The sequence below is a fragment of the Pleurodeles waltl genome, chromosome 4_2 (assembly GCF_031143425.1).
Source record: "Pleurodeles waltl isolate 20211129_DDA chromosome 4_2, aPleWal1.hap1.20221129, whole genome shotgun sequence".
Lineage (NCBI taxonomy): Eukaryota > Metazoa > Chordata > Amphibia > Caudata > Salamandridae > Pleurodeles > Pleurodeles waltl.
Window position 1 is genome coordinate 34,158,605 of NC_090443.1, and position 12,647 is coordinate 34,171,251.

At 44.8% G+C, this 12,647-nt stretch overlaps 1 protein-coding gene across 1 annotated transcript in view; it reads left to right on the forward strand.

Annotated features, from left to right (window-relative positions):
- The window catches only part of ADCY6 (adenylate cyclase 6), a 362,703-nt gene that overhangs the window by 187,530 nt on the left and 162,526 nt on the right, over positions 1–12,647 (forward strand). Inside the window, exons 12-15 of the mRNA XM_069230504.1 lie at positions 2,192–2,339; positions 4,826–4,923; positions 6,013–6,100; positions 6,219–6,335. Coding sequence (XP_069086605.1) covers positions 2,192–2,339; positions 4,826–4,923; positions 6,013–6,100; positions 6,219–6,335 — 451 coding nt within the window. The remainder of the gene's footprint in view (positions 1–2,191; positions 2,340–4,825; positions 4,924–6,012; positions 6,101–6,218; positions 6,336–12,647) is intronic.

Here is a 12,647-nt window from a genome sequence, read left to right on the forward strand (position 1 = left end):
TACTTGGAAATTGAGAGATGAGGCTGTGTCCTGGCAACTTAGGGTGAGGGGCACTGGTCTGTCTCAAAAGGGAATAGTGATGGTAAAAACTTAGTGAACTGTATGAGGGTTGCCTGCTCCTTACTTTAGTGTGGTGGTTCTTCCTGATTCCTAACCTGCAGGTATACTGCCATATATTAAAGAGTCACAAATGCTGGTATCAACACTTTGGAGATGCAGTTTATAACACCAATAAAATAAATGAGCACAAAAGGCCTTCCCCAGCATGGGCAGCCACTCTTGCCAAATTCTTGGGAGCAGCCATTCTGTGCATGGCTGTGCTATGCATGCTACCAAAGTAACGCGGTTTGTCTCTCTCAGACATGCTATTGGCAGTTCCATAGTGCAGGAGACACAGGATTTTATTGTGAGAGTGAAGTGGTACATTCAGTAGGTCACAGACTCTTGTGTGTATCGAGGCATCTCTACAGTCAGTTTTGCACGGAGGGACGATATCTGAAGGCCCTTATAGTCCATAGGCAATGGTTGTTAATCCTTCCTAGGCATCTGAAAGTACCAACTTGCATAACCATCTTTCCCACAGTATGTAATGATTTTTTGGATGGATCGTGTATTGAGGGTCTGGTAAAGGCATTTTGCATCTGTTAATTAAGGCTCCCTTTGTAACGGAAGTTGTGCTTGTAGCAGTGATGCTGTTGTCTGGTCGAGTCTGACTGCTCATCTGGATGTGAGCATACTAGTCAGTCCTAATTTGTGGTGTCTGTGTGATTGTCCTTGCGTCTTTTGGCATGTTGGCACAATGAAGTCACACCAGTACCTCAAGGAACCTTCCTTTCTACAGTGTTTCACAGGAACCACGTCTCTGTCGGACTGTGTAACTGACGAGTTGTAGTACTAGTACTAGTGCGAAAGACTATTTCCCCCCCAAACTCCTGTGTATGCCCATTATGAGAGTCCTATCCAGACAAGACACGTCTCAATCCCTGGTGATCGAGATTAATCTTACTTGACAAAGGAACTGGTTGAGCAGCAGAACTCTGCTGTTTCAGCAAATGCTCCCTCTTAAGAAGAAGTGGGGAAAACAGGTCTCCGAATCTCCTAATTGATTCATTTTAGTACATTTCCTTAGCGTCTGTGTCAATCCCATCTCTAAATGCTGAACAACCAAAACATAGTATATTTAAATAAATATGACTATTGGTGCCTTTGGGTATTGGGCTAGGTGATTCTACCTCTGTGTGAAGATCTGGATTTCTTTTTCAACTCTTCTCTATGGTAGCAAAGAAGCAACAAAAGATGCACAGGAGTACAAAGTGTCGACCAAGACAGTCTGCTCCTAAAGTTTGCCACCTTCAGCATTCCTGTTGGTCAGTTGCTCCTGCTTTGGGCTGACTACTGCTGACTAAGCAGTGCATGAACCTATATCCCACTTTCCCTTACAGATTCTGGAACAGGATGACCGTGCCACTGGATTCCCCAGTCACTGAGCAGTCCTCCTCCACTAGACTCAGTTCATGGGCCTCCAATGGATGTGCCTTTACCAGGGACAGATAAGGCAGGGGGAAAATCGTTTCTCTTTCCAGTGTTTGACCATAAAGCTGACCCAGTGATATAAAACCTAGTCACGGGAAACTGACGAAGCTCCCTCCCTCCTTCTGCCAGATACATGCCTTAAAATGTGTGTACTGTTAAAAAATCAACTTGGCTTTCAAAAGATTTGAGAGAGTTTCCAGTCTCTGTATGACAGGGTTCCCCAATCCCAACTGAAGGCACCCACTCCATACCCTTAGTCCTACAGTGTCAGTGATAGGAAGTTCCTGATGAACTTTCTCAGTGATGGGAGGCTTTGGATGTATATGGGGGAGGAATTCCTGGCTGAAACTAATCCTGTAACTTAAGATAAACGTAGTGTGCCATGCACTGTGCCTTTTTGGTCTGTTTTTCTGTATTCCTTGTTGAGGTCTTTCTTCTTTCTCTTGACTCTTCTGCCACCTGTATCTTCTTTCTCCTTTCTGCCTGGTTGCCACTGCAATCTGTCTCTTACTTTACATTCACCATCTCTCCTCATTTCACTTTTTCTTTCTTTGTTTTTGTTCTCTCTCTTGTGTTTTTTTTTTTTTTCTTTCTCCTTACTTTTCTTTTCTTTCCCCTCTCACCACCGTCCCACATTTTCACTTGATCTGGATTATAGTAGGAATGCTCAGGAAGCACTAAACCCTGAGGACGAGGTGGACGAGTTTCTTGGAAGAGCAATTGATGCTAGAAGCATTGATCAGCTGCGCAAGGACCATGTCAAGAAGTTCCTCCTCACTTTCCAGACGGCAGATTTAGAAAAGAAGGTATGAGATTCTGTGTCTTCTCCCTCTCCATGTAGCCCTGTCTTCTTCTTTTCCTCTTCTCCTGACACAATTTCCTTACATCTTTTTTTCAAGCTTATATTTAATGGCCTTTCCAGTACACTACACAACATAAAACTCTGCTCTGGAAATACATGCACATTAAAAGGCTTTCATGCAGTAATACACTTGAATGGTAGAATTTGTCTCTGGTAATAAGACCATTTTGGGCAACATCTTCCCAGGAAGGGCATAAAAAGTGGCAATCGGTATGGCTGTAGTAACAGGAGTGATCTTGCAGACTTCCACTAGGGTGTTGCATCTGAGTGAGGCACCATCTGAATCTCATCTTGGTAAGGTGTTCCCCCTCCTTTCAAAGGTTGGACCCAGTTGCAAAGCACAGTTTGGTTGATGCCCACATGTCTCTAAAGCTGGTGTGAGAGACCAATATTCTGCCAGTTGTTTCTGGAAGAAGGTAACATCAGCCACCCAATGACAGACTTCTGGCACAGTGGCACGCCTCCAGTGCATGGGAACTGACCTCTTCACCAGCATCATTACAGTTCATGCACACTGGATGTAACATCTTCACCTACCCAAGGATGGCCACCATAGGAAGCCATGGCACCACGACAACTGTTATGTCATCTGTCACCCTGAATACCTGATCCCAATAATCCACTCTTCTCAGACACAGCAAAGCCAGGTGTCGTAAACTGGCACCCTCCACGCCACATCGCATGCACAGAGTGTCATCTGCAATGCCTATTCTCTGCAACTGAAGGGTATGTGGTTTAGACTGTGTAGGAATTTGATGTGGATAAGCCAGAGCCTATAATTTGGGGAGAGCATGAAACGTGGTCGCAACAGTAGCCCCACTGTTGATTGGGGATATCAATGCCAAGCTCACGTTACCACTTCATGTGTGCCCTGGGCTTGTTGACCGGAGCTGAGGTTTGCATGGTATAGCACAAATTTGTAATCCGTTGCATAGGGGAAGGGTAATATCAAAATTAAGTCTACTGGCTAGAATCTGACAGGCTTCTGAGGAGAAGGTGGGATGTGCCTGCATACATGTGCCACGCAGCCTATAATATAAGAAGACATCCAGGGGAGGGTAAGTAGTGGCTGTCTGTATATCCTGTAGTGTAACAAAGGAGCCATCTGGATAGATGTCATCCATTATCCGCAGTTGCGTGCAATAGAGCTGCTAGCAGGCTCGCATGTCCATCAAGTGGGAGGTGTGGGGGTGGTATATGGTCAGATTTAGTGCCAATGGCAGCTACTTTGAATAGTGAGGAAGGCAGGCGGACCTTGCGGTGGAACCCACCCTATGGTGTCCAGGTCACCCCATGGCCATCTCAGAGTGGTACAATCAAAAGTAGCCAAGGGACAGGGAACTTACCTGTCTAACTGAACTGCCATATGTGGCATGTACGGTTCCAAGTGTATCAACTGACAAATTGTGCCTGTGTGCAGTGATAATTGAGTTCTAAGCACTGATGCGTCCCTGGTCAAATAGTAGGGTCAGCACCCACCAGGCCAACCTTAGCTCCCTCTTTTCCAGGTGAGCCTAATCCGGAGGGACCTGATATGATTAAACAACATTCTTGTCAAGGGCATTTGGACATTACCAAAGAAATAGAGAAACTTAGGCACCATATTGGTAGTGGCCACCCTTCCAGCCATCGACACAAGTAATCTAGACCATCACAGAATCTGCTACTCCTGCCACTCAATAGCTCTGCCAAAATTCTCCCACCTGAGCTCACCAATGTCTTTGCTAATCCAGACCTCCATGTACTTGACCGAGGTACCACCCCATCTCGGGAAAATCGATGTTGAACTGGAAAGTGGCCGGAGCCGGGTGGAAGATGACAGATTTAGCCCAGTTGATGGAGATCCCTGTCATTCTGCCAAATCTGATGAACTGCAGGATGGATATCAAATGGAAAGGCCTTTGTAGAGTCTAGGAGGACAGCCGCCTTCCAAAGGTCAGGAGGCAGGGAGTGGAATACTGCAAAAAGGGTACACGGCTTAAGCAAGGTAGATGGTCCAGGGCCAAAGCCAATATTGGGGAAGTTATTCCTCTCTCTTGTTCCCTATTAATCTCTTACGGAAGTTCCCTCCACATAAATATTCCTTGATCTTTCAAGGTATCTTTCTTTTGTCCTAGTCTTTCCCTTCTGATTTCCACCATTCTAAACCATGTTGCTTACTGTTCCCTCGCGTCTCCTCGTGTCTTTTTTCCCAATTATCCCAGAGTATCTATATTTTGTTCCCTCTTCCTCCACGTGCTTATTCTTCCTAGTTTCTCATCCTCCTTCATTCTACATTGTCCTTTTTTCTCTAATTTTGCCATCTCTAGCTCTGTTTCCCTACAGCTATCTTGCTCTCTTATTACTCCCATCTCATTTCCTCCTTTTCTCCTCCCTTGTCATCTCCCTCCTCACGTTCACATGCTGTGACTTCTTCCATTTCTCCCACAGTATTCCAAGAAAGTGGATGATCGATTCGGGGGATACGTGGCTTGCACGCTGCTCGTCTTTTGCTTCATTTCTTTTATTCAGATTGTGATATTCCCACAGTAAGTAATTTTGGTACCAAAATACAAATACACTTTCAGGCTGCTGAGACCATAGAACTAGTCAGAGAGGGAGCAAGAGAAGACTGTGTGGCAAACTAAATTAAGGGTTGATTTAGACTTTCCCTCTTTATTAGGAACATAGAACCAGAGCATGGTGGGGACCCTGTTAACAAGCAGTCTTGTTTGGAGAAGGGTGCAAGGTGCCAGAAAGGAGAGTAGGAACCGTTTTTAGGGCCTAGTCGGAAGATAGTAGATTGAATCAGGGGAAGGTTGATGGGCTTGCGCAGACGCTGAGTCACCCTAAGACTAGAGGACGAGCATGGTGTTTGAGACTGAGGCTGTAGGAAGTGGACAAAGCTAAAGGTTAGGGTCAATATAGATCAGGCAGGTTTTCAAATGGATTGCTGTAGTTTGTGAAAGATGATGTGAATGAGTGACTCCCACTTTTCTGCACTTGTCCCACTAAGAGATGTTTTTCTTGAACTTGTCTCAATGTAAGGAAGATCATATATTTCAGGTAATGGTATCCCAGAGTCAGGGCAGGCTCTCAACACCTTTAATTCTTTACCTCCTCAATTTAAAAAACGAATTATTGTTTTTAGAGTGAGTGGCCAGATGTTCATTTAGAAGGTCTTGTATACCTACTGGCACTGTGAAGGTAAGCCTGCAGCTACCAGATCACTGGTGACATTGCACACACCACAAAACCCCACAACCTGCTCATGACCACATCCACCTGTAGATATGCAAGATGCAATGAATGGTACCGAATTGCGCAACTGTATATACACTTAACTAAGAGATTATCTGGGAGAGACTCATTGCTGCAACTGCGTTCATCTTGGTATTGTAACTCTCAGACACGGCAACTACCCACCCTCTCTTGTTTCTTATTGACAGTGGTCTACAGCTTTGTTGTGAGAGCATTCACAAAATGTCACTGACTGCAGTTGAAAAACTGTACAAACTGGAGTTAGGAGAGGACGGTTGTCTTCATCAAAAGGCACAACCTTTGCATATTGCACATCAAGAGGGCCATGTCCTGCACATTTTCTGCGATTGTGACAAATTTTTAATTTTCACCCACAGCACTCCTCTAATGCTTGGCGTCCATGGAGCCATCTTCATCATTCTAGCGAACATCTTGTTTGTGTGCGCTGTCTACTCCTGTATAAATGTGAGTACCTGACCTTAATGATCTTAAGACATCAAGGTATGTGGTGTAGATCTTGTGTGCTGTGCTTTCCACGATGTATGGTGTATACATATCTGAACAACTCTCTTCAATTTTCCAGCTCTTTCCCTCTGCTCTGCAGAAAGTTTCCCGCAAGATTGTCCAGTCTCGAACCAATAGCACCTTCATTGGGATTTTCACCATCCTCCTCGTCTTCATCTCTGCGTTTGTCAACATGGTACGTGTACCTCTATACTTCAGACACATTATCCTGCTCACCACTTTTATACTGTGGTGCACCTCAACTGCAGTCTCCTCTTTTTGCCACCCTACCCATCTGTTGATTGGTCTGCCTCGTTCCCTTTCCACTCACTTCTGTCCCTCTTTCTCTTCGTCTCTATTCCTCTCTTTCTTTCATTGACTTCTTTGTTGGTGCTGCCTCCTCACTTGCTCTACCATTTTCTCCAACTTCAGGAGGATGGAGGCTTTTTTGGATGCAATACAAGGTCTTCAAGCTACCCAACATGACGGCAGTGATGAGGTGGCAGATAACTGATTGTTCTCTCATTATACTGATGTTGGCTTATATAAACATACACAATGTCAGTGGCCTGCAAACCCAGACTCCGTTCTTGAATCTCATTTCGAGTCCCTGACCACAGAAAGTGCTTCTTTTGCTATTAGGAGTTTGGTGAAAGTGCTAGAAATGCCCATCCGCACTGAAGAGACTAAGGCAAATATTACAGAGGTTTTGCAAAGTGGACCTTCTACTGCAGGACCTCTTTTTCAATTTAAAGAGGCTGTGGTCGACCCATTATGTCAGCCTAGCCAATACCATTTTCTGTATCAGCAGTGAATTACCCCATTCCTAGGCACAATAGATTGGCTTATAGCGACCCTGTATTTTTCAGAAAGGAATCATAGAAAATTGATGCAATGAACAGGAAAGAGGTTTTCACATGCAGTCTGGCACTTCCCATTTGAATGCTGCCTGCTTGTTGTTTGCTACATACTGTTTTCGTGCTAATGGTCCAAAATAGACAAGATGCAGCTTAACAGTTTTTCCATTCTGGGTTGACTCCATAGACACAATTTCTCATGCAGTGTGCACCAATGTCATTGTCAGAAGGCACTCCTGAATGCACTCCATCTAATTTTCAGGAGACGTTCAGGCATCATTTGATGGATATGTCCTTTTATGAGGCCAGACCTTTTGGAGCTAAGGCGGATAAGGCTCTGGAGCATACAAAAACAGAAGTGCTAAGGCTCATTCCTTGGAATTGCCATTCCCTACCCACAATTGAGGCCAGTAGTAGAGGAAGGTCCAATGTTACTATATGAGCCTAGCTTTCTGCCAGCAGCATCTGTTGCAGCCTTTCCAGCAACCTACACAAACCATTTATGGAGCTAGAGTAGAGCTCATAGCCCTGGACTAGGCTCAGAGCATCTGATACTCCTGACTTTGAGCATATTCCCTCCACTTTGGCTAGTTACTGGTTGTGATGTAATGGGATTTCAGTTCCCATAAGTTACCTGCTCCCTTCATCATGCCATAGTGGGACCTTACTTTGGTTGTAAGGTTTTGATGTATGCTCCCTTCAAATTGTACCTGAGACTCTTAACCTTGAAAACTGTTTCTAATTTGCATCATTTCTGCTTGTTGCATTACCGATTTTTCGGCCTTGTCAGTTTAGTCTCTGTTCACTACCTTTTCCCCTGACAAGCTGGTACTTAGAAACAGTGCATGTCTTCTTCTTAACGTGGTATCACTTTTCCATGTGAGACTGTTTATCTTGCTCCCTGCATTATTTTCATTACTGCATCCCTATAAAGAGGAAGAGTGGCTGCATGGTAGACGTCCAGCATGCCTTTAGTTTCTTCATTGGTAGGAATGTGAACTACCATGTTGTTCAACTGTTTGCTATGTTCGCCAGGGCGCAGGAAGGAAAATCGCCCGCGAAACAAACCTTATCAAGATGGATTACTCTCTGCATCAAACTATTGGTCTTGCCCAAAAACGATCCTCTTAAGAACCTAAGGACTCATTCCACCAGTAAAAAAAACACTACCACAACATGAGCCTGGGGTGTTTTTTTATGTTATTTTTATTTTTTTATTTTTAAGAGTTTTCTATAGCGCTAGCAAGACCGAGAGGGTAACAGAGCGCTTTACAGCATGACAGGAAGTAAACATAAGAATAAACACGATAAACATAAGAATAAACATAAGAAACACAACAAGACAAGAGTCATTTTGTACAATGGGGGTACAAGTGGGTTCTCACGGATAGAAGGGTGGCAGTTCGGGGAAGGGGGGGTGGAGAGGGAGAGACCCTTATTACTGAGAGGGGTGGTTTAGGAGGAATTCTTTCAGTAGTTTCTTAAAGGACAGGTGGGAGGTGTTAGATCTGATGTGGATGGGTAAGGAGTTCCATATTCTCGGAGCGTTGTTAGAGAATGAGCATGATCGAGTTTTTTGCTTGTTGGGTTTCGGAAGGAGGAGGAGGAGGAGAGAGTTTGTGCTTCTCAGAGATCTGGTTTGACCAGCTTTCACTAGCTTGTTAGCGAGGTATTCAGGTTTTCCAGTGTGAAGGGCTTTGTGCGTCAGGCAGGCAGTGCGGAACAGGCAGCGGGCCTCAATCGAGAGCCATTTCAGGTTCTTCAGGGCTGGGGAGATATGGTCAAATTTGTTAGTTCCTGTCACTAGTCTAGCTGCTGCATGAAGAGTGGACCTCATAGGGGCGAGTCGGGATTTGGCCGTGCCAGTGAGGATAGAGATCCCATAGTCTAGTCTTGAGAGTGCCAGTGCTTGAGTGGCCTGTTTGAGGTCATCGTGGGGTATGAAGGATTTGATTTTGTGAAGAAGTTTAAGGCTGCGGAAGGCATTATTAGCGTTTGACTTAATATGGTCCTGCAAGGTCAGGTTAGAGTCCAGAGAGATTCCCAGGGATTTGACCGTGGTAGATGGGGAGAGAGTGCAATTAAGGGCGTCAATAGATTTTAGCCATTCTTGCAGTTGAGGAAGCTGGTTAGATTTCGAGAGGAGGAGTATTTCCGTCTTTTCATGATTGAGTTTGAGGTGGTTATGAGAGAGCCAGCAAAGGGCTTCTTTAAGGGTATTGTTCAGGTGGTGGATGTCATCTAAGGAAGATAGTTCAATATAGAGTTGCGTGTCATCCGCATAGAGGTGGAAGGGGATATTAGCTCGGGTGAGGATAGTGGTAAGAGGGTCCATGTAGATGTTGAAGAGGGTTGGAGAGAGGACAGAACCCTGGGGGACCCCTCTGGTAATGGGGGAGGTGGGCGAGGTTGAGTTTAGAAGCTTTACTAGTTGTGTACGGTTTTGTAGGAAGGAGGAAAACCAGCGGAGGACAGTGCCTTCAATGCCTACTCTCTTTTGGAGGGAGTCGAGAAGGAGTTTATGGTCGACAGTGTCAAAGGCTGCTGTAAGATCAAGGAGAATGAGTAGGCAGGGTCTGTCAGAGTCAAGAGAGATGAGGGGGTCATCTACAATGTTGAGGATGGCGGATTCAGTGCTGCAGCCTTTCCTGAAGCCAGATTGAAGAGGGTTTAGGAGGCTGTTGGAGTCAATATGTTGGGTTAATTGTTGGAGAGCACATTTTTCGAGAATTTTGGCCAGGAAGGGAAGGTTGGAGACAGGTCTGTAGTTGTGGAGGTTGTTCGGGTCTGCTCCTGGTTTCTTCAAAATTGGCGTGATTTGGCCTAGTTTTAGGCAGTCAGGGAACACGCCAGTCTGAAGGGAGCTATTGATGATCATTGTCCAAGTAGGGGAGAGGGACTGGTGGAGTTTTTTTGCCAAGGAGGAAGGGAGGGGGTCAGCTAGGTGGGAGGAGGTTTTGGAGGAGGACATGAGTTTGGAGATGTCCGATACCAGGAGGGGTTGGAAAGAACTCCAGTTGGCAGGGGCCGGCCGATGCGACCGGATGGGGAGAGTGATCTCGGTTTGGGGGGAAGAGTTGTCAGAGGGGTATAGAGTGGGGGTAAGATTGACAGTGGATGGGAGGAGGGGCACAATGTTGGGGGGAGAGTCCCTTGCTAAAGAACGTTCAATCTCAGTGATTTTATCATTGAAGAAGTTGGCAAAGTTAACGCAGGTGGTCTCAGTGGTGGGTAAGGGGTTGGGAGTAGGTTTGGTCGTTTGTTGTTTAATGATGTTAAAGAGCTCTTTCGGACGGTTTTTGGCTCTGTCAAGGGTATTCTGGAAGAAGGATCTTTTTTCATTATATATGTGTTTTTTGTACCTTCTCCGTGCACATCTGAGCTGATCTAAGTGGGTGGAGGAGGGGTCAGATCTCCAAAGTCTTTCTGTGGCTCTGAGTTGTCTTCTCTCAGAGTTGAGATCATTGTTGAACCAAGCTCTAGATGGGATATTTCGCAGTTTTTTCAGTTTTAGAGGGGCAAGCTGATCCAATATGGTAGTTATAGTTGAATTGTAGTGGGTGGTTAAGTGTTCCGGATTTGAACATGTGCCAGGCAGCTATGTGGGCATCTGTGCATACTTTCACGCAGCACTATTGCATCGCTTCTCAAGTCCAAAGGGATGGTGATTTATTCTGCTCAGTCCTCCCTTCAGTGCATTACCTCATGGTGGGAGGGGGCATTGCTTTGGTACTGATTTACAAGGTGATGAATTTGCAGTTAGGAGTGTATCAGTTTCTTCGGGAACCCTCTTTCGGGTGATAGTCTATATAACCCCAGATTTCTCACCACCTGCCTCCCTCCTCATTCTGTATAGTGAACTCTCAGAAGTAATAGGGTAATAACTTAGTTTTTGCACACTGCCAGTAGAAACCCAATCTTGTCAGTCTTGCTACATATCTGAGGGCATGGAAAAAATATATAAAAACTCATGTCAGAAGCTGGGGCGGCACCTACATGCTACTCTGTGTTATTCAGGACTGCCTAAAGCTTGTTTTCTGGAATGAGATCTAAAGCAGAGCATAAATCAACGAAGGCTATGTACAAGTAGTCGCCCTTGATTAATGTAGTCTTTCAAAGGATGTTACAAAAATGAAAAACCTGATTGAACTTGCTCATTCTAGATATATTTAAAAACCCTGTGAAGAGTAGTACGGTCACACCCAGGGTGAAACGTCAGTTTAAAGCTTCACCGCATCATCGCACCACCTATAAGAGGACTTGTACTGCCTGATTCCTTGCACCTAAAAGGGCATTCATCCAGAGCAGTGGTGATATTCCATCTGACAAAGGGTGCAAGAAAATGTATGCAGTTGGTGTGTGAGTGACAGTTGGAGATGCAATGTTATTGCATATCCCCAATAGCTAATCACTACTTTGTCAATATCACGGGAACCACTGGGAAGTGATATCGGAATTGTTACAGCATCTTCTATAGACTTGTGGGAAGAAAGCTGAGGAAAACATCCAAGTAGGCAAAACCATTTCCAGTCCCAACCTATGCTGTGCTTTAGTTGCAGCTGACATGGCATGTAGACATAAGCCTATTACTCACATATGTGGCTTTGGATATTAGATTTTTGCCCAGAGGTTCAGCAGCACCTCGTAGCCATGTCATTTGATGAGTACCTTTTCATGGAGGAAATGAGGATATGGAGGCCAACAAAGCACTGGGGAGGCTACAACAAAAGTGCCCGTTCTCCCTCAGACAGTAAACATTGTGACTAGGTTCCAGATCATAGCAGTCCTTACTAACCCAATAGACATACCTATGTGGGCAACAACAGTTCATGTAACCTGTACAAACACAGGTGTTACTTTTCAGAGAAACAGACCATCACGAGCTAAAGGACCTCAAGGAAGAGAGGTGCCTCAACTTTCAGGCAGTGACTCAGAGCTGGTTCACTCCATCCACAGTGCACCTCTTGAGTGCAGACTGAAGGTATTCCCCCGTCAGTGGACCCCATTAACCTAAGATCATTGGTCTGTGCCTTAGTACGGAAGGGAGCTATATGTAGATAGTGTACATGGTGTGTCCTCGGTGGCATTCTTAATCCCCACAATGGGTGGAATGCTGAGACTGATCCTAGACTAATACCTTCTCAACCAATACTCAACCATCTGTTTAAAAATGACAACTCTCCAAGAAGTCATCCCGTACTACAAAAGGGAGATTATGATGATATTGGTTCATTAGGATGCTTGCTTTCATTTGCCATGCCCCCACCTCATTACAGATACCTGTGATTTCTGTGATTGTGGTAGCTTATAGTGCTCCAATTTTACATTAAATGGTAGCCAAGAATTTTCAACTATTATGTTTGTGGTGGCAGCGCTTCTGTGCTGTCACAAGATGTATGTTTGTCAGTTCTTAGACATTTGACTAGTAATGGGGACAATTCAATGAAAATGTCAAGACTACACTGAATAAGTTATTCAGATACGCTATCCGTTAGTGTTCACATTCAGCTGTCGCTGCAAATCCAGAACATTAAAAATTAATACATTTGGAAGCAACAGTGTTTCCATATATATGGAGAAATGGTTGATTCTTTTCAAAAGGTGTTTCCATTTTACCACATATTGCATCCTCTGATGACGCCGATAATATA